The 25298-nt window shown below is 46.8% G+C and overlaps 2 protein-coding genes across 2 annotated transcripts in view; one reads left to right on the top strand and one right to left on the bottom strand.

Annotated features, from left to right (window-relative positions):
• snx17 (sorting nexin 17) overlaps positions 1 to 25298 on the bottom strand; it is a 649426-nt gene that overhangs the window by 494274 nt on the left and 129854 nt on the right. The window lies entirely within an intron of this gene.
• The window catches only part of LOC121548470 (neuroblastoma-amplified sequence-like), a 100448-nt gene that overhangs the window by 69607 nt on the left and 5543 nt on the right, over positions 1 to 25298 (top strand). Inside the window, exons 13-18 of the mRNA XM_045210113.1 lie at positions 835 to 898; positions 2974 to 3167; positions 10131 to 10394; positions 11568 to 11693; positions 12691 to 12842; positions 13025 to 13162. Of these exons, the coding sequence (XP_045066048.1) occupies positions 835 to 898; positions 2974 to 3167; positions 10131 to 10394; positions 11568 to 11693; positions 12691 to 12842; positions 13025 to 13162 (938 nt within the window). The remainder of the gene's footprint in view (positions 1 to 834; positions 899 to 2973; positions 3168 to 10130; positions 10395 to 11567; positions 11694 to 12690; positions 12843 to 13024; positions 13163 to 25298) is intronic.

Raw genomic sequence — 25298 nt, 5'->3', positions numbered from 1 at the left:
GTGACCATCGGGTTCTTGGTCACCTCCCTGACCAAGGCCCTTCTCCCCCGATTGCTCAGTTTGGCCTGGCGGCCAGCTCTAGGAAAAGTCTTGGTGGTTCCGAACTTGTTCCATTTAAGAATGATGGAGGGCACTGTGTTCTTGGGGACCTTCAATGCTGCATAAATGTTTTGGTACCCTTCCACAGATCTGTGCCTCGACACAATCCTGTCTCTGAGCTCTACGGACAATTCCTTCGACCTCATGGCTTGGATTTTGCTCTGACATGCACTGTCAACTGTGGGACCTTATATAGACAGGTGTGTGCCTTTCCAAATCATGTCCAATTAATTGAATTTACCACAGGTGGACTCCAATCAAGTTGTAGAAACATCTCAAGGATGATCAATGGAAACAGGATGCACCTGAGCTCAATTTCGAGTCTCATTGCAAAGGGTCTGAATACTCACATAATTAAGGTATTTCAGTTTTTTATTGTTAATACGTTTGCTAACATTTGGTTTTGCTTTGTCATTATGGGGTATTGTGTGTAGATTGCTGAGGATTATTAATTTTTTTATCAATTTTAGAATAAGGCTGTAACGTAACAACATTTGGAAAAAGTCAAGGGGTCTGAATACTTTCTGAATGCACTGTAAGTGTGTGTGTAATCTGGGGGCTGGCTGGCTGGCTGTCGGGTTGAGAGAGAGAGCGAGAGATAGGCTTTAAGAGGTTCTGTCTGTCTGCACAGGGTATGAAGCTTAATCACACTCTTTCATTCTCTCTTCCTCCCCCTCCCTCTCTCTCCTTCCTTTTTCACTCTCTCTCCTCCTCCTCTTCTCTCTCTCTTTGCAGCCAGGATTTGAGGAGATCAACCCAGAGTGGAAGACTTCTCTGGAGAAGAGGAAGAAGATAAAAGGTACCAGAGACGCTGCTACTGACGCTAGCAGGACAGAGACGCTAGCAGGACAGAGACGCTGCTACTGACGCTAGCAGGACAGAGACGCTAGCAGGACAGAGACGCTAGCAGGACAGAGACGCTAGCAGGACAGAGACGCTAGCAGGACAGAGACGCTAGCAGGACAGAGACGCTAGCAGGACGCTTCTACTGACGCTAGCAGGACAGAGACGCTAGCAGGACAGAGACGCTGCTACTGACGCTAGCAGGACAGAGACGCTGCTACTGACGCTAGCAGGACAGAGACGCTGCTACTGACGCTAGTTGGACAGAGACGCTAGCAGGACAGAGACGCTAGCAGGACAGAGACGCTAGCAGGACAGAGACGCTGCTACTGACGCTAGCAGGACAGAGACGCTAGCAGGACAGAGACGCTGCTACTGACGCTAGCAGGACAGAGACGCTGCTACTGACGCTAGCAGGACAGAGACGCTGCTACTGACGCTAGCAGGACAGAGACGCTGCTACTGACGCTAGTAGGACAGAGATGCTAGCAGGACAGAGACGCTGCTACTGACGCTAGCAGGACAGAGACGCTGCTACTGACGCTAGCAGGACAGAGACGCTAGCAGGACAGAGACGCTAGCAGGACAGAGACGCTAGCAGGACAGAGACGCTAGCACACGCTAGCAGGACAGAGACGCTAGCAGGACAGAGACGCTGCTACTGACGCTAGCAGGACAGAGACGCTAGCAGGACAGAGACGCTAGCAGGACAGAGACGCTAGCAGGACAGAGACGCTAGCAGGACAGAGACGCTGCTACTGACGCTGTGTGTGTAGTATAATGTGTCGGTGTAAATTATAATGTGTGTGTGTAGTGTCGTGTGTGTGTAGTATAATGTGTGTAGTGTTAGGTTCTGACAAATTGAGTAAAAACTCAAACGGACAACTAGGAAAAGCTCAACCCAAGTTTATTCACCCACTGTGTCAAACAGCTGAAGAGACAAAGACATGTTTACACAAGTACACCTGGACAGCCAATACATCTCTGTTGCTAGGCAGGACTTTAGTGGTGCCTGTTCTTTCTCACTTCATCTGACCTCGGCCCATTTCAGCTGGAGCTGTTGACTTCCTCCATTTCAGCTGGCGCTGTTGACTTCCTCCATTTCAGCTGGCGCTGTTGACTTCCTCCATTTCAGCTGGAGCTGTTGACTTCCTCCATTTCAGCTGGCGCTGTTGACTTCCTCCATTTCAGCTGGCGCTGTTGACTTCCTCCATTTCAGCTGGAGCTGTTGACTTCCTCCATTTCAGCTGGCGCTGTTGACTTCCTCCATTTCAGCTGGAGCTGTTGACTTCCTCCATTTCAGCTTCAGCTGTTGACTTCCTCCATTTCAGCTGGCGCTGTTGACTTCCTCCATTTCAGCTGGCGCTGTTGACTTCCTCCATTTCAGCTGGCGCTGTTGACTTCCTCCATTTCAGCTGGAGCTGTTGACTTCCTCCATTTCAGCTTCAGCTGTTGACTTCCTCCATTTCAGCTGGCGCTGTTGACTTCCTCAATTTCAGCTTCAGCTGTTGACTTCCTCCATTTCAGCTGGAGCTGTTGACTTCCTCCATTTCAGCTTCAGCTGTTGACTTCCTCCATTTCAGCTGGCGCTGTTGACTTCCTCCATTTCAGCTTCAGCTGTTGACTTCCTCCATTTCAGCTGGCGCTGTTGACTTCCTCCATTTCAGCTGGCGCTGTTGACTTCCTCCATTTCAGCTGGAGCTGTTGACTTCCTCCATTTCCTCCTTCAGGTTCCTAAGAGGGTGATAGCACAAGACTTGAAAAGCAAAAGAAACACAAAACATAACAGTATTAATAATGTGTTAAGCTATGCATAATTATACAGTACCAGTCAAAAGTTTGGACACACCTACTCATTCCAGGGTTTTTCTTTATTTTTACTATTTTCTACATTGTAGAATAATGTGTGTGTGTGTGTGTTGTGTGTAGTGTAGTGTGTGTGTTGTGTGTAGTGTAGTGTGTAGTGTGTAGTGTAGTGTTGTGTGTGTGTAGTGTATAACATATGTGGTTTGTTGTGTGTTCTTCCCCCAGACAAGGCACAGTACTACCCTCTGTGTGAGGTGGCATGGTGGTCAGAGTGTGTGTTGATCCTGGCCCGGTGTTCTGGTTCTCTGACTGTGTCGTCTGTTAGAACCCTACACAACCTCCTGGGCAAGAGCTGTGAGTGGTTCCAACCATCGCCGCGGGTTACCGCCGCCCAGGATGGGGGCTTCCTTACTCTGGAGGTAAGGAGTGGGGGAGAAGGGAGGGAGGGAGGGAGGACTGGCTGGAGAGGGGTTGGCTGGAGGGAGGGAGGGAGGGAGGGAGGACTGGCTGGCTGGGGGGATGGCGTGAGGTAGGGAGGACTGGAGGGAGGGAGGGAGGGAGGACTGGCTGGAGAGGGGTTGGCTGGAGGGAGGGAGGGTAGATGGAAGGGCGGACGGGCGGGTGAGTTGGCTGTCTGGAGGGATATCGGGTTGGAGGGAGGGAGGATAGTTGGAGGGAGGGAGGGGAGAGTGGTGGGAGGGAGGGGAGAGAGGGGAGAATGGTGAGAGAAAAATAAAGGGATGATGGTTTTTATCTTCTGTCGACAAGAGAAAGTCCGAAAAAATAAAAGTGAAATGGGTTGTTTTACATGGTCAGTCATAGTGTGGCACCCCTGGAGCAAATATGGGGTTAGTGCATTGCTCAGCAACCCTACAAACCTAGAGGGATGGGTGTGTGTGTGTGTGTGTGTGTGTGTGTGTGTGTGTGTGTGTGTGTGTGTGAGTGATGCATGGGTTGACTCATAACCCACAGTCCCTGCGGTTATGTCCGTGGAACAGATGGGTTTAGGGTCATGAAATACTGTGGGGCTGGTGGGTGCCGGGCGGGTTCAATAAAGAGAAAACAAAGCATTAAAAAATCCATAAATGTATCTTTCTGGTGCAATTCATATCTATAGGCTACATTGAGGATTTTCTTTCATTATATTTACAGTGCCTTGCAAAAGAATTCATCCCCCTTGGCATTTTTCCTATTTTGTTGCATTACAACCTGTCATTTAAATGGATTTTTATTTGGATTTCATGTAATGGACATACACAAAATAGTCCAAATTGATGAAGTGAAAATATTTTTTTTTTTCAGCTAAACATTAGGCTACTGTGTTAAGATATCACGGCATCTGGCAGTCTAACTGAGGAGGAATGGCCGTTCATTCAAGCACCACCACACTCTAAAAACAATTCGGGCGTGGATCTCGTCATTTCCAGTTAAACATTAACCTGCTCTGTCGCAGTCTACCATTGAAAACCATTTGAAGACTCCATGTGTAAATGTCATGCTTTTTGTATTCAAGCAATATGATTGGCCGTTCATTCAAGCACCACCACACTCCCGCCAGTCTCGAGCAGTTGAGTTGATGCCTTCACGAAGCACACGCGACCTGTCCAGAGCAAACAAGATCGATGTACTAGCTGGGCTTATATATTTTAGGGAAAGTGATTTTCAATAGTGAACATACTGGCAATGTGCTGGCTACTGTTGCTAGTCTGCTAAAAGAAAGCAACAAAAAGAAACATGGCGTTGGTCTTTGCTAGCCTACTGTAGCCATGACGATATCTCTTTTTGCACATTTGTCTTAAAGGGGCAGCGTCCTATTTTCAAATCTTCTCAAAATGACCTTTGATACAAAAAGGAATGCAATTAATACAATGCAATTCTAAAAAAGAATAATAACTTGCCATGCTAAATTATATTATACAGCGTTTAATAAATAACATAATAACTCATGTAGCTTTTTAATATCTGAATATAGAGAGAAAGCATGCCAACCCATAGGCCCTGCATGACCCCAATGCATTTAAGAATTACACCATGTCCGTGCCAGGAGAAATTCTGTTCGTGCCAGTAGATTTTTGGCCAGGCCAGTGAAGGAAAAAAAGTTAGCTTTGGACCATGGCGTGTTTCATATGGTGGCGCCCAGGCTATGTTACTGGGGGTTTGATATATGGTGGCGCCCAGGCTATGTTACTGGGGGTTTGATATATGGTGGCGCCCAGGCTATGTTACTGGGGGTTTGATATATGGTGGCGCCCAGGCTATGTTACTGGGGGTTTGATATATGGTGGCGCCCAGGCTATGTTACTGGGGGTTTGATTGACGAACAGCAAGCTTGATAGTTCATAAACTGTTGAACTGACTGAATAAAGTCTATCATATATATATATATACATACATACATACATACATACACACACACACACACACACACACACACACACACACACACACACACACACACACACACACACACACACACACACACACACACACACACACACACACACACACACACACACACAGTGGGGAGAACAAGTATTTGATTCACTGCCGATTTAGCAGGTTTTCCTACTTACAAAGCATGTAGAGGTCTGTAATTTTTTATCATAGGTACACTTCAACTGTGAGAGACGGAATCTAAAACAAAAATCCAGAAAATCACCTTGTATGATTTTTAAGTAATTAATTTGCATTTTATTGCATGACATAAGTATTTGATCACCTACCAACCAGTAAGAATTCCGGCTCTCACAGACCTGTTAGTTTTTCTTTAAGAAGCCCTCATTACCTGTATTAACTACACCTGTTTGAACTCGTTACCTGTATAAAAGACACCTGTCCACACACTCAATCAAACAGACTCCAACCTCTCCACAATGGCCAAGACCAGAGAGCTGTGTAAGGACATCAGGGATACAATTGTAGACCTGCACAAGGCTGGGATGGGCTACAGGACAATAGGCAAGCAGCTTGGTGAGAAGGCAACAACTGTTGGTGCAATTATTAGAAAATGGAAGAAGTTCAAGATGACGGTCAATTGCCCTCGGTCTGGGGCTCCATGCAAGATCTCACCTCGTGGGGCATCAATGATCATGAGGAAGGTGAGGGATCAGCCCAGAACTACACGGCAGGACCTGGTCAATGACCTGAAGAGAGCTGGGACCACAGTCTCAAAGAAAACCATTAGTAACACACTACGCCGTCATGGATTAAAATCCTGCAGCGCACGCAAGGTCCCCCTGCTCAAGCCAGCGCATTTCCAGGCCCGTCTGAAGTTTGCCAATGACCATCTGGATGATCCAGAGGAGGAATGGGATAATGTCATGTGGTCTGATGAGCTTTTTGGTCTAAACTCCACTCGCCGTGTTTGGAGGAAGAAGAAGGATGAATACAACCCCAAGAACACCATCCCAACCGTGAAGCATGGAGGTGGAAACATCATTCTTTGGGGATGCTTTTCTGCAAAGGGGACAGGACGACTGCACCGTATTGAGGGGAGGATGGATGGGGCCATGTATCGCGATATCTTGGCCAACAACCTCCTTCCCTCAGTAAGAGCATTGAAGATGGGTCGAAGCTGGGTCTTCCAGCATGACAACGACCCGAAACACACAGCCAGGGCAACTAAGGAGTGGCTCCGTAAGAAGCATCTCAAGGTCCTGGAGTGGCCTAGCCAGTCTCCAGACCTGAACCCAATAGAAAAGCTTTGGAGGGAGCTGAAAGTCCGTATTGCCCAGCAACAGCCCCGAAACCTGAAGGATCTGGAGAAGGTCTGTATGGAGGAGTGGGCCAAAATCCCTGCTGCAGTGTGTGCAAACCTGGTCAAGACCTACAGGAAACGTATGGTCTCTGTAATTACAAACAAAGGTTTCTGTACCAAATATTAAGTTCTGCTTTTCTGATGTATCAAATACTTATGTCATGCAATAAAATGCAAATTAATGACTTAAAAATCATACAATGTGATTTTCTGGATTTTTGTTTTAGATTCCGTCTCTCACAGTTGAAGTGTACCTATGATAAAAAAAAGTACAGACCTCTACATGCTTTGTAAGTAGGAAAACCTGCAAAATCGGCAGTGTATCAAATACTTGTTCTCCCCACTGTATACATAATATGACATTTGACATGTATTCTTTTGGAACCTTTGTAAGTGTAATGTTGAAAGAGAGAGAGAGAGCCCTATAGACCTGCTGGCAGATAGTCATTACTCACTAGTGTGTCAGGGTGGGCACACCAGGGGCTTTAGAAGAGGGTGTAGGGTGAAGTTGCCCCTAGACGCTGATCTGGGATCAGTGTAGCGTTTTCCCGAGTAATGGTTAAGGTTAGGATTGGGGGGAGGGGAAGCTGATCCTGTATCTATATCCTTGCTATTCATCAATCATACAATGTAGTTATATGTCCATGGTATCGCGTCAGGACAAAGTATACTAAAGATCTTGTTTGTATTTTCCTTATGATGCCCATCAGGCAGTGATGTTATTTCAGTAGCACCGAATCGGTAAGAGAGCTGTTCATTTAGTTTCCTCATTTGCATAATTGTAGGTTTTTCCAATGACGATGGTGAATTATCCTCAACAATAGATAGGCCTCACTCTGGTTCAAAATATGATAAATGAAAACGGGATTGAATTGTTATATAAGCTAATGCTACTTATACTTGTATTTTCAAAGATATTGATATAGGTCTACTGATTTTAATCAGTGTTGACGATGGAGTAGTCAACTGCTGCTTTCTGTGTAGCAAAGGCCCCCGTGTTTACCACCTGCTTCATTCTTCAATCATACCTGTGTTACAGAAAATGCCTCTTAAAAGGAAACTTGAGGCCTGTGGAAGTCCGCAGACCCTTACAGGATTCTTTAAAATCCCAGTGCAGTCAATTTAGTTTTTCCTGTGTTTTGATATCATATTGTAAAACAGCTGATGAAACTAACACTGTAAAGTTGTGGGGGGAAAAAAATGTGATCAGTGTTCTTTCCTGATAGTTGCTGGTTGAAAATACAATCTAGCATTAGAATGTACCAGGGGCCACCCCAAAAAAAATGACACCCCCCCCCCTGGCCCAGGGAGCCTGGCTGGCTACATTTTCTACTTGACTGGCTACTATTTGACTGGCTACTCCATGTGCTAGCGGAAAACACTCTAGCAACCAAACGGCTCTGAAAGGTAAAACGCATAAAGCCCAGAACAGGCCCAGGGCCCGGTTCCCCCATAGCGATGGAACTTAGCGTTACGAGTGTTTTTTGTAGTTTTTTTTTAACGATGCGTCTTTCCTACAACGGCCTAAGATGTAACGTGCGTTTCCCAAAAACACCACGCAGAGAGAACGGTCGCTAATTGTGTCGTTGGAACATTGTGTCGATACTGATAGGATTGAAAGAAAGGGAGTTCTCAGATCAGATCAGCTTTTTCCATTCAGATCTTTCCTTAACTTTTGGCACATCATTGCGCACGTTAGGCTACACATCATTAAATATATTGAGACAAAGAAAATAACTCAGTTGATTGAACATTAAAATCCAGAAAAACGCATGTCAAAAATGTTATAAATTGATTTGCATTTTAATGAGGGAAATAAGTATTTGACCCTTCTGCAAAACATGACTTAGTACTTGGTGGCAAAACCCTTGTTGGCAATCAGAGGTCAGACGTTTCTTGTAGTTGGCCACCAGGTTTGCACACATCTCAGGAGGGATTTTGTCCCACTCCTCTTTGCAGATCTTCTCCAAGTCATTAAGGTTTGGAGGCTGACGTTTGGCAACTCGAACCTTCAGCTCCCTCCACAGATTTTCTATGGGATTATGGTCTGGAGACTGGCTAGGCCACTCCAGGAACTTAATGTGCTTCTTCTTGAGCCACTCCTTTGTTGCCTTGGCCGTGTGTTTTGGGTCATTGTCATGCTGGAATACCCATCCACGACCCATTTTCAATGCCCTGGCTGAGGGAAGGAGGTTCTCACCCAAGATTTGACTGTACATGGCCCCGTCCATCGTCCCCTTTGATGCGGTGAAGTTGTCCTGTCCCCTTAGCAGAAAACCCCCCAAAGCATAATGTTTCCACCTCCATGTTTGACGGTGGGGATGGTGTTCTTGGGGTCATAGGCAGCATTCCTCCTCCTCCAAACACGGCGAGTTGAGTTGATGCCAAAGAGCTCGATTTTGGTCTCAACTGACCACAACACTTTCACCCAGTTCTCCTCTGAACTTCAGACGGGCATGTATATGTGCTTTCTTGAGCAGGGGGACCTTGCGTGTGCTGCAGGATTTCAGTCCTTCACGGCGTAGTATGTTACCAATTGTTTTCTTGGTGACTACGGTCCCAGCTGCCTTGAGATCATTGACAAGATCCTCCCATGTAGTTCTGGGCTGATTCCTCACCGTTCTCATGATCATTGCAACTCCACGAGGTGAGATCTTGCATGGAGCCCCAGGCCGAGGGAGATTGACAGTTTTTTGGTGTTTCTTCCATTTGCGAATAATCGCACCAACTGTTGTCACCTTCTCACCAAGCTGCTTGGCGATGGTCTTGTAGCCCATTCCAGCCTTGTGTAGGTCTACAATCTTGTCCCTGACATCCTTGGAGAGCTCTTTGGTCTTGGCCATGGTGGAGAGTTTGGAATCTGATTGATTGATTGCTTCTGTGGACAGGTGTCTTTTATACAGGTAACAAACTGAGATTAGGAGCACTCCCTTTAAGACTGTGCTCCTAATCTCAGCTCGTTACCTGTATAAAAGACACCTTGGAGCCAGAAATCTTTTTGATTGAGAGGGGGTCAAATACTTATTTCCCTCATTAAAATGCAAATCAATTTATAACATTTTTGACATGCGTTTTTCTGGATTGTTTTGCTGTTATTCTGTCTCTCACTGTTCAAATAAACCTACCATTAAAATTATAGAATGATCATTTCTTTGTCAGTGGGCAAACGTACAAAATCAGCAGGGGATCAAATACTTTTTCCCCTCACTGTATTTGTAGTCAACTTTGTTCTGAAGTTATCGGTGGTAACAGAGAGCCCAATAATCCATGTGATTCTATGTTTAGGGGAGATCTTCTGTGTATAAAGGGATGCAGGAGGGCAAAAAAGCATCTAACAACACTTAGTCTGAGGCAGGTGTTATATTACGAGCGTTTTCAAGTGCAACTTTAACTGGGCTAGTGAGGGGAGGACATGGCTGAGGCAGAGACAGCAGCATCAATAAGAAAGGCTGAACCAGTGCTGACTAGAGAGAGGAGGGAGAGAGACGATTCAGCCTACCACACATGTTATGCTACGGGTTTCCGGTTCACACAAATTACATATTGCCAATTATTTCTCTCTCCTCTCTCTCCCCCATCTCCTCACTCTCCCCCTCTCCACTCTCCCCCTACCGCCCACTCCCAGTGTGAAGTGCATCTGGCCCAGAAGAGAGGTCGTCAGGACAGTAACATGGAGGGTGTGGCTACGGAGGGTGAGGAAGGAGACTCGGACTCTGATGAAGAGTCGTCAGCCAAGGCCCGTTACTCTGGTTACGTGAAGCAGGGGCTGTACTACGTCACCGAGATGGAACGCTTCGCTCCGCCACGGAAACGGCCCCGCACCGTCGTCAAGAGTTACCGTCTGGTCAGCCTGCGCTCCACCACGCCTGAAGAGCTGTACCAAAGGAAGGTAAGTCACCATGACGATGACGACACGAGCACCATTCCCAAAATACAAAATGACTGACTGACATTCCCAAGTAGTCAAATTAACCAAAGGCACATGGGAGGAGGATAGGAGAGAGTGGAGGGGGGAGGATAGGAGAGTGTGTGAGGGTTAGTGTGTGTGTGAGAGAGAGATACCCTACAGCTGCGATGTCTCTGTCTGATGTGGTTCACACAGAGAGACACACACACACACACACACACACACACACAGAGACACACACACACACACACACACACACAGAGACACACACACACAGAGACACACACACACACACAGACACACACACACACAGAGAGACACACACACACAGAGACGCACACAGAGACACCCAGTAAATGTATTTTGTAGATATGCTTAAAGGTAATAGCTATCATGGTGATCAGGGTCTAGAATTAACACCTGCCACCTACTAAATACGGTTAGATTTTGGCATTGGCGGGTAAGATGTCTATTTCACCAGCCACGTCGGCAGGTGGTCAGGGCTCCACAGCGCGAGCATTTCACTCGCATTTGTGAATGAAAAGTCAAGTATGATCCATTTATAGTAAACTAAATTCTGCAGTAGATGTTTTTCTGCCGTTTTGTTTCATAGCTGGTGAATTAATCGCACAAAATCAAAGAACTACGAATCCTATCTAGCCTTTTCCACCTCACGCTGCCTGGCTGGGGGCTGTGAGCACCGGAAGAGCTGAGTGGAAGATTTGTTTTAATAAGTGCTGTGCACAGGCATTAAAGTTGGTCTAATTTCCTTGAAACTAATGTCTACTTTAGTGAGACTGTGCCCTTGTGTTTCTTGGCTATTTACAAGCTAGGTTGTTTTTCTATGTTTGAGTTTCAACTGCTAGGGAAGAGATGACGATGCTTCTACTAGTCAGACTCAATCTCACAGGCACAAACATGACTCCAGTCGTGTTACTACGGTAACATCCCACCCTTAAAGGGGCAGGTGAACATTTTGTCTCATCTGTGATATTTTGGTTAAAAGTTTAAACGATATTCCACATTAGTTCCGTGTTACTAGTAATACATTTATTGTTTTAGAAACATTACAAAGCATGTCCATCAGTTTTTTTGAGTGGCTGGTAGATTTTTAGAAGATGATGATGATGATGATGTGAGTGTGTGTCTCTCCAGATAGACAATGAGGAGTATGGAGAGGCCCTGTCCCTGGCCCAGGCATACGGTCTAGACTCAGACCTGGTCTACCAGAGACAGTGGAGGAAGAGCACTGTCAGCATCGCATCTATACAGGACTACTTGGTACACTGTCTCCTCTCTCTCTCTACCTCAACCCCTCTCTCTCTCTCTCTCTACCTCAACCCCTCTCTTTCTCTCTCTCTCTCTCTCTCTCTCTCTCTCTCTCTCTCTCTCTCTCTCTCTCTCTTTCGCTCTCTTTCGCTCTCCCTCGCTCTCTTTCGCTCTCCCTCTCGCTCTCTCTTTCGCTCTCCCTCCCTCTCTCTCTTTCTCTCTCTTTCTTTCTCTCTCTTTCTCTCTTTCTTTCTCTCTCTTTCTCTCTCTTTCTTTCTTTCTTTCTTTCTTTCTCTCTTTCTCTCTTTCTTTCTCTCTCTCTCTCTTTCGCTCTTTCTCTCGCTTTCTTTCTTTCTCTCTCTCTCTCTCTCTCTCTCTTTCTCTCTCTTTCTTTATCTCTCTCTCTCCCTCTCTCTCTCTCCCTCCCTCTCTCTCTCTCTCTCTCTCTCTCTTTCTCTCTCTGTCTCTCTCAATGTGTGTGAATAGTTATGATAGTATTGCTATTGTGTACATATTAGAACAAACTGTGTCTCTCTGCCTGTCTGTGTCTCTCTGCCTGTCTGTGTCTCTCTGCCTGTCTGTGTCTCTCTGCCTGTCTGTGTCTCTCTGCCTGCCTGTCTGTGTCTCTCTGTCTGCCTGTCTGTGTCTCTCTGCCTGCCTGTCTGTGTCTCTCTGCCTGTCTGTCTGTGTCTCTCTGCCTGTCTGTGTCTCTCTGCCTGTCTGTCTGTCTCTGCCTGTCTGTCTGTGTCTCTCTGCCTGTCTGTCTGTGTCTCTCTGCCTGCCTGTCTGTGTCTCTCTGTCTGTCTGTCTGTGTCTCTCTGTCTGTCTGTCTGTGTCTCTCTGCCTGTCTGTCTGTGTCTCTCTGCCTGTCTGTGTCTCTCTGCCTGTCTGTGTCTCTCTGTCTGTGTCTCTCTGTCTCTCTGTCTGTGTCTCTCTGCCTGTCTGTGTCTCTCTGCCTGTCTGTCTGTGTCTCTCTGCCTATCTGTGTGTCCGCTCTGTGTGTGTGTAGAGTAAGATCCATAAGCGGTCGTGGGTGCTCCATGAGTGTGTGGAGCGTGTCCCGGAGAACGTGGACGCTGCCAAAGAGCTGCTACACTACGGCCTAAAGGGGACGGACCTAGAGGCGCTCATCGCTATCGGGAACCGAGAGGACGGGGGCAGGTGAACATTATAACTATATTATATCAGCCCTGAGTCAGCGTACCAAGGTCCTGTGGTGTGTTAGAGTGGGGCTGCAACAAAAGCCCACCCAGTAGCTCTGCTGGAGGATGAGCTAAAACATTACAACCAAATACTCCTCAGAAATATAGGTGTGTTCAACATATGCCCCTCCCCCTCCGTAGGTTCATCCTGTCAGGTGACCTTGATGTTGATGACGCTCCGTACGAAGACTGCCTGTCTGCGGAAAAAGAGATGGAGTTAAAGAGAGAGAAGGAGAGCCGGAAAAGACGGGAGCTACTGGCCAGGGTCGACTTCAGCAGGTCAGTCAGTCAATCAGTCAGTCAATCAGTCAGTCAGTCAATCAATCAGTCAGTCAATCAGTCAGTCAGTCAATCAATCAGTCAGTCAATCAGTCAGTCAGTCAATCAAACTATCAGTCAGTCAGTCAACCAGCCAGTCAGCCAGACCACTGCAGCATCCACCGAGAGGCTCTTGCTGCCAAGGGAAGGCCTGACCGCTTGAAAGACGTTTTGGACACTACAGTGAAAATGGTTAACTTTTGTTAAAGCAAGGCCCCTGAACTCTCGTGTATTTTCTGCATTATGCAATGATATGGGCAGCGACCATGTAACGCTTTTACAACATACAGAAGTGCGCTGGTTATCAAGGGGCAAAGTTTTGGTCCTCTGTAGCTCAGCTGGTAGAGCACCGTTTCGCAAGGTTGTGGGTTCGATCCCCGGGACCACCCACACAAAAATGTTGCACGCATGACTGTAAGTCGCTTTCGGATAAAAGCGTCTGCTAAATGGCATATTATATTATTATTTTTTACACATTGTTTTAATTTGCGAGACTAGCATAACGTTTTCTTTACTGACCATAATTTTCACTTGTCTGACCGCTTGCATGATGACGAGTTTCTCACACTGGCATATCTGGGTGATGTTTTTTTTCGCCTGAATGATCTGAATCTAAGAACTATATTCAATGTGGGGGACAAAATTGAGGCTATGATTAAGAAGTTGGAGCTCTTCTCTGCCTGCATTAACAAGGACAACACACAGGTCTTTCCATCATTGTATGATTTTCTTTGTGTGCAAATGAACTCAAGCTTACGGACAATGTCAACTGTGATATAGAGAAGCACCTGAGTGAGCTGGGTGCGCAATTACGCAGGTACGTTCCCGAAACGGACGACACAAACCACTGGATTCGTTATCCCTTTCATGCCCTGCCTCCAGTCCACTTACCGATATCTGAACAAGAGAGCCTCATCGAAATTGCTACAAGCGGTTCTGTGAAATTTTTATTTAATCAGAAGCGCTCAGAGTATCCTGCCTTGGCAAGTCACGCTGTTAAGACACTGGTGCCCTTTGCAACCACGTAGCTATGTGAGAGTCGTTTCACGGCCCTTACTAGCATGAAAACGAAATACAGGCACAGACTGTGTGTGGAAAATGATTTAAGACTGAGACACAACCCAACATTGCAGAGTTATGTACATCCTTTCAAGCACACCCTTCTCATTAACCTGGGGTGAGTTATTCACCATGTTTGATGAACAAATAAGGTTTTATATGTAAGCTGGCTAAAAATATAAAATTGGGTATGATGGACTGATGACCTGTGGGTGTTGGGTTAATAGTCCCCTAACCTACCTCTACCCCTAACCCTACCTCTACCCCCAACCCCTACCTCTACCCATAACCCCTACCTCTACCCATAACCCCTACCCTAACCCTACCTCTACCCCTAACCCTACCTCTACCCCTAACCCTGCCCCTAACCCTAACCCTAACCCTACCTCTACCCCTAACCCTACCTCTACCCCCAACCCCTACCTCTACCCATAACCCCTACCCTAACCCTGCCTCTAACCCTAACCCTAACCCTACCTCTACCCCTAACCCTACCTCTACCCCTAACCCTAACCCTACCTCTACCCCTAACCCTACCTCTACCCCTAACCCTACCTCTACCCATAACCCTAACCCTACCTCTACTCCTAACCCTACCTCTACCCCTAACCCTACCTCTACCCCTAACCCTACGTCCTAACCTAACCCTATCTCTACCCCCAACCTCTACCCCTACCCCTACCTTTACCCCTAACCCTACCTCTACCTCTTACCCTACCTCTACCCCTAACCCTACCTCTACCCCTATCTCTACCTCTTACCCCTAACCCTACCCCTTACCCCTACCCCTAACCCTACCTCTACCCCTATCTCTACCTCTAACCCCTACCTCTACCCCAACCTCTACCCCTACCCCTACCTTTACCCCCTAACCCTACCCCTACCTCTACCCCTAACCCTACCTCTACCCCTATCTCTACCTCTTACCCCTAACCCTACCTCTTACCCTACCTCTACCCCTAACCCTACCTCTACCCCTAACCCTACCTCTACCCCTACCCCCTACCTCTACCTCTAACCCTATCTCTACCCCAACCTCTACCCCTACCCCTACCTCTACCCCTAACCCTACCTCTACCCCAACCTCTACCCCTACCCCTACCTTTTACCCCCTAACCCTACCTCTACCTCTTACCCTACCTCTACCCCCTAACCCTACCTCTACCCCTACCTCTACCCCTAACCCTACCTCTACCCCTATCTCTACCTCTTACCCCTAACCCTACCCCTACCTCTACCCCTACCCCTAACCCTACCTCTATCCCTTACCCTAACCCTACCCCTATCTTTACCTCTTACCCCTACCTCTACCCCTACTTTTACCTCTACCTGTTTGTTGTTCAGTCTCCCTGTGATACCGTAATATTCAGAGGTTTCCACGTAGATGAAGAAACAGCGACCAGATCAGATTGTAATAAGCTTTGAGACACAGACACGTTTTATTGGGAAGCCAGTCTGCCTACATTAAACGGTGTCTGATGGGCCCTGGACAAAAATAGTGCACTATAAAGAGGATAGGGTGCTAGGGATGTTGTGGTACTCTGGGCCCGCATCATAAAGCGTCTTGGAGTAGTAGTGCTGACCTAGGATACATTTTAATGGACAAGGGGAACCTAATGCTAGATCAGCACTTCTACTCTGACGTGGTTTATGTATACTGCCCCTCTGGTGCATTTCCACCAGGACTTCCCCCGGTGTTTTACCCAAAAGGCTCAGACTTTTCTGTTTCCATCTACGCGGGCCCGGCACCCGTGTCTCCGGAGGACCTGTTCTCACTTGGGACCAAAGCCAGGCCACTTGTACTTTTCATCTTGCATTTACATAACAATGGCTAACTGTGAATGTTAACACCTTCTCATAAAACAACCTGCTTGATGATGCAGAGGATGTTGATTCTTCTCTTCACCAGTCCTCACTGTCAGCCCTAGATATGGAAACACCATGTCCCTAGTATAACATAAGGGTGTATACACTAGTATAACACTGGTGTTACTGTGGAAAAGCAGCACTGGTGTTACAGTAGAAAAGCAGCACTGGTGTTACTGTAGAAAAGCAGCACTGGTGTTACTGTAGAAAAGCAGCACTGGTGTTACAGTAGAAAAGCAGCACTGGTGTTACTGTAGAAAAGCAGCACTGGTGTTACTGTAGAAAAGCAGCACTGGTGTTACAGTGGAAAAGCAGCACTGGTGTTACTGTAGAAAAGCAGCACTGGTGTTACAGTAGAAAAGCAGCACTGGTGTTACTGTAGAAAAGCAGCACTGGTGTTACTGTGGAAAAGCAGCACTGGTGTTACAGTAGAAAAGCAGCACTGGTGTTACAGTAGAAAAGCAGCACTGGTGTTACTGTAGAAAAGCAGCACTGGTGTTACTGTAGAAAAGCAGCACTGGTGTTACTGTAGAAAAGCAGCACTGGTGTTACTGTAGAAAAGCAGCACTGGTGTTACTGTAGAAAAGCTGCCCTGGTGTTACAGTAGAAAAGCAGCACTGGTGTTACAGTAGAAAAGCAGCACTGGTGTTACTGTAGAAAAGCAGCACTGGTGTTACTGTAGAAAAGCAGCACTGGTGTTACAGTAGAAAAGCAGCACTGGTGTTACTGTAGAAAAGCAGCACTGGTGTTACTGTAGAAAAGCAGCACTGGTGTTACTGTAGAAAAGCAGCACTGGTGTTACAGTAGAAAAGCAGCACTGGTGTTACTGTAGAAAAGCAGCACTGGTGTTACTGTAGAAAAGCAGCACTGGTGTTACTGTAGAAAAGCAGCACTGGTGTTACTGTAGAAAAGCAGCACTGGTGTTACTGTAGAAAAGCAGCACTGGTGTTACAGTAGAAAAGCAGCACTGGTGTTACAGTAGAAAAGCAGCACTGGTGTTACACTGGAAAAGCAGCACTGGTGTTACAGTAGAAAAGCAGCACTGGTGTTACAGTAGAAAAGCAGCACTGGTGTTTATTATTATTATTTATTATTTATTATTTACTGTAGAAAAGCAGCACTGGTGTTACTGTAGAAAAGCAGCACTGGTGTTACTGTAGAAAAGCAGCACTGGTGTTACAGTAGAAAAGCAGCACTGGTGTTACTGTAGAAAAGCAGCACTGGTGTTACTGTAGAAAAAGCAGCACTGGTGTTACTGTAGAAAAGCAGCACTGGTGTTACTGTAGAAAAGCAGCACTGGTGTTACAGTAGAAAAGCAGCACTGGTGTTACAGTAGAAAAGCAGCACTGGTGTTACAGTAGAAAAGCAGCACTGGTGTTACACTGGAAAAGCAGCACTGGTGTTACAGTAGAAAAGCAGCACTGGTGTTACAGTAGAAAAGCAGCACTGGTGTTACTGTAGAAAAGCAGCACTGGTGTTACTGTAGAAAAGCAACACTGGTGTTACTGTAGAAAAGCAGCACTGGTGTTACAGTAGAAAAGCAGCACTGGTGTTACAGTAGAAAAGCAGCACTGGTGTTACTGTAGAAAAGCAGCACTGGTGTTACTGTAGAAAAGCAGCACTGGTGTTACTGTAGAAAAGCAGCACTGGTGTTACAGTAGAAAAGCAGCACTGGTGTTACTGTAGAAAAGCAGCACTGGTGTTACAGTAGAAAAGCAGCACTGGTGTTACAGTAGAAAAGCAGCACTGGTGTTACAGTAGAAAAGCAGCACTGGTGTTACAGTAGAAAAGCAGCACTGGTGTTACTGTAGAAAAGCAGCACTGGTGTTACTGTAGAAAAGCAGCACTGGTGTTACAGTAGAAAAGCAGCACTGGTGTTACTGTAGAAAAGCAGCACTGGTGTTACAGTAGAAAAGCAGCACTGGTGTTACTGTAGAAAAGCAGCACTGGTGTTACTGTAGAAAAGCAGCACTGGTGTTACAGTAGAAAAGCAGCACTGGTGTTACAGTAGAAAAGCAGCACTGGTGTTACACTGGAAAAGCAGCACTGGTGTTACAGTAGAAAAGCAGCACTGGTGTTACAGTAGAAAAGCAGCACTGGTGTTACTGTAGAAAAGCAGCACTGGTGTTACTGTAGAAAAGCAACACTGGTGTTACTGTAGAAAAGCAGCACTGGTGTTGCAGTAGAAAAAGCAGCACTGGTGTTACAGTAGAAAAGCAGCACTGGTGTTACTGTAGAAAAGCAGCACTGGTGTTACTGTAGAAAAGCAGCACTGGTGTTACTGTAGAAAAGCAGCACTGGTGTTACAGTAGAAAAGCAGCACTGGTGTTACTGTAGAAAAGCAGCACTGGTGTTACAGTAGAAAAGCAGCACTGGTGTTACAGTAGAAAAGCAGCACTGGTGTTACAGTAGAAAACAGCACTGGTGTTACAGTAGAAAAGCAGCACTGGTGTTACTGTAGAAAAGCAGCACTGGTGTTACTGTAGAAAAGCAGCACTGGTGTTACTGTAGAAAAGCAGCACTGGTGTTACTGTAGAAAAGCAGCACTGGTGTACTGTGTTAAGGTCTCTGTTTGTGCGGTTGAGCTACGGTCGGTATCTTGAGGTCACTAGTGGACTGTCCGCGTTCAGCCGCTGGTCGTGTGTGGTTGATTTTATGGTCAGAATCAAATCCTTACTACAATGATGATGACCTGTGTTTTTGATTTAGTCTCTGTGGTCATGTGTGGTTGATGTATGGGTTAATTTCTATTCAGTGACTGGTGCTCGGGGGGGGGTTGATTTTGTGTGCCTTACTTGGACAGTACAGAGGTACTGAGTCTCTGGTCATGTGTGGTTGACTTACGGTCAGTGGTTACTACTTACGGTCAGTGGTTACTACTCTGTAACCAATGGTACAGAAACGGTATGACGGTATGAAAACCTGGATACCGCCCAACAACTGTAACCAATTGTACAGAAACGGTATGAAATTCTGTAAACCGTGAAAGTGTTTACTACAGTAATGACCCGTGTTTATTTTATGCGTGAACACCCTGCTGTGTTTATGCTTGAACACCCTGCTGTGTTTATGCGTGAACACCCTGCTGTGTTTATGCGTGAACACCCTGCTGTGTTTATGCTTGAACACCCTGCTGTGTTTATGCTTGAACACCCTGCTGTGTTTATGCTTGAACACCCTGCTGTGTTTATGCGTGAACACCCTGCTGTGTTTATGCGTGAACACCCCTGCTGTGTTTATGCGTGAACACCCTGCTGTGTTTATGCGTGAACACCCTGCTGTGTTTATGCGTGAACACCCTGCTGTGTTTATGCGTGAACACCCTGCTGTGTTTATGCGTGAACACCCTGCTGTGTTTATGCGTGAACACCCTGCTGTGTTTATGCGTGAACACCCTGCTGTGTTTATGCGTGAACACCCTGCTGTGTTTATGCGTGAACACCCTGCTGTGTTTATGCTTGAACACCCTGCTGTGTTTATGCTTGAACACCCTGCTGTGTTTATGCTTGAACACCCTGCTGTGTTTATGCGTGAACACCCTGCTGTGTTTATGCGTGAACACCCTGCTGTGTTTATGCGTGAACACCCTGCTGTGTTTATGCTTGAACACCCTGCTGTGTTTATGCGTGAACACCCTGCTGTGTTTATGCGTGAACACCCTGCTATGTTTATGCGTGAACACCCTGCTGTGTTTATGCGTGAACACCCTGCTGTGTTTATGCGTGAACACCCTGCTGTGTTTATGCGTGAACACCCTGCTGTGTTTATGCGTGAACACCCTGCTGTGTTTATGCGTGAACACCCTGCTGTGTTTATGCGTGAACACCCTGCTGTGTTTATGCGTGAACACCCTGCTGTGTTTATGCTTGAACACCCTGCTGTGTTTATGCGTGAACACCCTGCTGTGTTTATGCGTGAACACCCTGCTGTGTTTATGCGTGAACACCCTGCTGTGTTTATGCGTGAACACCCTGCTGTGTTTATGCGTGAACACCCTGCTGTGTTTATGCGTGAACACCCTGCTGTGTTTATGCGTGAACACCCTGCTGTGTTTATGCTTGAACACCCTGCTGTGTTTATGCGTGAACACCCTGCTGTGTTTATGCTTGAACACCCTGCTGTGTTTATGCGTGAACACCCTGCTGTGTTTATGCTTGAACACCCTGCTGTGTTTATGCGTGAACACCCTGCTGTGTTTATGCGTGAACACCCTGCTGTGTTTATGCGTGAACACCCTGCTGTGTTTATGCGTGAACACCCTGCTGTGTTTATGCTTGAACACCCTGCTGTGTTTATGCGTGAACACCCTGCTGTGTTTATGCGTGAACACCCTGCTGTGTTTATGCGTGAACACCCTGCTGTGTTTATGCGTGAACACCCTGCTGTGTTTATGCGTGAACACCCTGCTGTGTTTATGCGTGAACACCCTGCTGTGTTTATGCGTGAACACCCTGCTGTGTTTATGCGTGAACACCCTGCTGTGTTTATGCGTGAACACCCTGCTGTGTTTATGCTTGAACACCCTGCTGTGTTTATGCGTGAACACCCTGCTGTGTTTGAGTTTCTGGGGTCATGAGTGGTTGACTTCCGGTCAGTGTTTTTAATGTAGGCTAGTCCATGTGGTCATGGTGGTTGTTTTGTGGTCCTGCAGGTTGACTCTGGAGCAGAAGGAGTTGTGTCGGAGCAGGCTGAAGCTGCTGTGTTACCTGGACCGCCTGGCCACCTACGAGGTGAGACTGCACCACAAATTAACCGCTAACTAGAGGTCTTTTCTGTTCCAAAAAGATGGAGACTTTCCTCCCTGGACCCTACCCGAAAAAATAATGTTTTAAATATGGAGACCCGGTCCGAACGGGGAGGGGCCTGCTGTGTGGGAGAGAGGGATAGGGCTAGCAGCAGGTGGGGGGAGGGGCCTGCTGTGTGGGAGAGGGGGATAGGGCTAGCAGCAGGTGGGGGGAGGGGCCTGCTGTGTGGGGAGAGAGGGATAGGGCTAGCAGCAGGTGGGGGGAGGGGCCTGCTGTGTGGGAGAGAGGGATAGGGCTAGCAGCAGGTGGGGGGAGGGGCCTGCTGTGTGGGAGAGGGGATAGGGTTAGCAGCAGGTGGGGGGGAGGGGCCTGCTGTGTGGGAGAGAGGGATAGGGCTAGCAGCAGGTGGGGGGAGGGGCCTGCTGTGTGGGAGAGAGGGATAGGGCTAGCAGCAGGTGGGGGGAGGGGCCTGCTGTGTGGGAGAGGGGGATGGGGCTAGCAGCAGGCGGGGGGAGGGGCCTGCTGTGTGGGAGAGGGGGATGGGGCTAGCAGCAGGTGGGGGGAGGGGCCTGCTATGTGGGTGTGGCTGGGTGGGACGAGGAGGAAGAGAGACCGCAGTAACCTACCTGTACTGTGTACCGGAACAGTAACCAAGCAGACTCACACTAGTTACTAACTTCTAGCTGCCAGGGTTATTTATCATCCAATGTGATTACATAGTGCCTGTTTTGACTGCATCAAACTGAGAAGAGAAGCTAGTTAAGCTAGCTAGCTGGGTTGGCTAATCAAAGCTACATAGGCTGAGCTTTCCCCCGTCCCCCGTCCAACACAACTCCCCCCCGTCCTACACAATAACAAGAACTCCCCCCCGTCCTACACAATAACAACAACTCCCCCCGTCCAACACAATAACAAGAACTCCATTCAAAGTATTAAGAAGCAGCATACCTGTTGGCTCTTTTGTCGTTGAAACATATCCTTAACTTTTAATGCCATCATTATAATTCCATCTTCCATTGATCTCCTAAATGTGCGAGGGTACAGGTTAGTCGAGGTAATTTGTAGATGTAGGTTGGGGTTAAGTGACTATGCATAGATAATAAACAGTGAGTAGCAGCAGTGTAAAAACAAAGGAGTTGGGGGCGGGGGGTCAATGTAAATAGTCCGGGTGGCCATTTGATTAATTGTTCAGCAGTCTTATGGCTTTGGGGTAGAAGCTGTTAAGGAGGCTTTTGGACCTAGACTTGGCGCTCCGGTATCGCTTGCCGTGTGGTAGCAGAGAGAACAGTCTATGACTAGGGTGGCTGGAGTCTTTGACAATATTTTGGTCCTTCCTGTGACACCGCCAAGTATATAGGTGCTTGATGGCAGGAAGCTTTGCCCCAGTGATGTACTGGGGCGTACGCATTACCCTCTGTAGCGCCTTACGGTCAGATGCCGAGCAGTTGCCATACCAGGCGGTGATGCAACCAGTCAGGATGCTCTCGATGGTGCAGCTGTATAACTTTTTGAGGATCTGAGGACCCATGCCAAATCTTTTCAGTCTCCTGAGGGGGAATAGGCTTTGTCGTGCCCTCTTCACTACTGTCTTGGTGTGTTTGGACCATGATAGTTTGTTGGTGATGTGGACACAACTCTCGACCCGCTCCACTTCAGCCCGTCGATGTGAATGGGGGCGTGTTCGGCCCTCCTCGATCAGCTCCTTTGTCTTGCTCATGTTGAGGGAGAGGTTTTTGTTTTGGCACAACACTGCCAGGTCTCTGACCTCCTCCCTATAGGCCAGGGGGTGTCAAACTCATTTTAGCTCAGGGGCCACATGGAGGAAAATATATTCCCAAGTGGGCCGGACCGGAAAAATCATTGTGTATATATAACTTAAAAACAACAACTTCAGATTGTTTTCTTTGTTTTAATACGATCAGCATACAACATAAAGCTGGAGCCTGAGGACAGTGTGTCCAAAATAGTACAAGCACAACATCATTATTAATCATAAAACACGTCAAGTTTATTTGAAAATTCTAAAGAAAAAAGAACACACAAACACACAATGCCTCAGTGATTCACAGAACTGTTTCACAGATCACAGAACTATATCAGGTGTCATTTCTCAGGCAGAAATGTAGATAAAAATAATGAAATCCTGTTCCCCAAACAAGTGCAAGAACCACAGAGTCAAGCATAGGTTAAATATACAAATAAAATAAAATCAATTAAAAACAGTAGCACATCAACATAAAAACATAAACATAAATCTGAAAGCGTTGCTCAAACTCCGTAACAGTCCCGTTATTTTATCTTTGAACCGCTTCATGTCTGCCACATGTTGGGTCGCGCACACATTTTTCAGACAGGGGAAGTGAGCTGCATCACCACCGGCAAGTTGCGTCTCCCACAATGACAGCTTCAACTTGAAAGAACGTATGCTGTCATAATACTGCGTGACAACTTTGTTGCGCCCTTGCAGCTGTTTGTTCAAGTTATTCAGGTGCTCTGTAACATCCACCATAAATGCAAGGTCCTGCATCCATTCTGCGGAATGAAATTCTAACACTGGTTTGCCCTTTTCTTCCATGAACTGTTCAATTTCTTCTCGTAAATCAAAGAAACGCCTCAGCACAGCACCTCGGCTTAACCATCTTACCTCAGTGTGGTATGGCAGGCTATAGATGTGGTCTTTCTCTTGAGAAGGCTGTCAAACTGACGGTGATTCAGGCTTCTGGATCGGATGAAATTAACAGTTTGGATGACCACCTTCATGACATTATCCATCTTTAATGACTTGCAACACAAAGCCTCCTGGTGCAAAATACAGTGAAAAGTCAAAAAATCACATCCTCCATTTGCAGATTGCACTTTCTCTCTGAACTTTGTCACAACGCCTGCTTTTTTCCCGATCATTGAGGGCGCACCATCTGTAGCCAGGCTGACAGCGCGGGACCAGTCCACTCCGACCCTGTCCAGCGCGCCGACGAGTGCGGTAAAAATATCAGCTGCTGTCGTTGTATCTGTCATCGGCACCAACCCCACGAACTCCTCGGTGACGGTCAATGTGTCATCAACTCCGCAGATGAAAATGGCCAGTTGTGCAACATCTGTAATGTCCGTGCTTTCATCAATTGCAACCGAAAACGCAATAAATGACTTTACTTTTTGCTTCAACTGGCTGTCCAAATCCACTGAAAGATCGGAAATCCTGTCTGCAACTGTGTTTCTTGTCAGGCTGATATTTGCAAAAGCCTGCTGCTTTTCAGGGCACACAATCTCCGCTGCCTTCATCATGCATGTTTTTACAAATTCACCCTCACTAAATGGTTTTGAAGCCACTGCGATTTCATTAGCAATGAGGTAGCTAGCTTTCACTGCAGCGTCACTGATGTCTCGGCTGTGAGTAAACACAGACTGCTGTTTCTTCAGACCCGCCAACAGTTCATTCACCTTCTCTCTTCTCCGCTGTCCTTGAAAGTTGTCATATTTGTCGGCATGAAGACTCACATAGTGGCGACGAAGGTTATATTCTTTCAGCACTGCAACATGCTCTGAACACACCAAACATACAGCTTTCCCATTCAATTCCGTGAATAAATAGGATGACCATTTTTCTTGGAACACTCTGCACTCTGTGTCCACTTTTCTCTTTTTTCACAGAGACATATTGGGGCAATGAGGGTGCCAAAGCATATAATGTTAAAAGTAGAAGCCGTAATAAATATCGCGGGCAAAACAAAGTAGCTCATTGGCTGCACGTGCTTGACCTACTTGCTCTGCCCCGGTATAAACAGTTTGCTTGCTTAACACAATTGCTATTGCGCCATCCAGTGGACGCAATTGGAACAGCAGTTTATTTTATTGAAAAATTGCAGCGCATTTTTATACTGTAAAAAAAAAATATATATATATATATTTTATTTTTTCAAAATCATCTCGCGGGCCGGATTAAACACGTTTGTGCGGCCATACGTTTGACACCCCTGCTATAGGCTGTCTCATCGTTGTCGGTGATCAGGCCTACCACTGTTGTGTCGCCAGCAAACTTAATGATGGTGTTGGAGTCGTGCTTGGCCAAGCAGTCGTGGGTGAACAGGGAGTACAGGAGGGGACTGAGCACGCACCCCCTGAGGGGCCCCAGTGTTGAGGATCAGCGTGGCAGATGTGTTGTTGCCTACCCTTACCACCTGGGGGCGGCCCGTCAGGAAGTCCAGGATCCAGTTGCAGAGGGAGGTGTTTAGTCCCAGGGTCCTTAGCGATGAGCTTTGTGGTCACTAAATCAAATCAAATCAAATCAAATCAAATTTTATTGGTCACATGCGCCGAATACAACAAGTGCAGACATTACAGTGAAATGCTTACTTACAGCCCTTAACCAACAGTGCGTTTATTTTAAACAAAAAAGTAAGAATAAAACAACAACAAAAAAAAAAAAAAAA

Source organism: Coregonus clupeaformis, chromosome 33, assembly GCF_020615455.1.
Source record: "Coregonus clupeaformis isolate EN_2021a chromosome 33, ASM2061545v1, whole genome shotgun sequence".
Taxonomy (NCBI): domain Eukaryota; kingdom Metazoa; phylum Chordata; class Actinopteri; order Salmoniformes; family Salmonidae; genus Coregonus; species Coregonus clupeaformis.
Note: the sequence above shows the minus strand (reverse complement) of the source record. Positions and strands in the feature narration are given on the sequence as shown.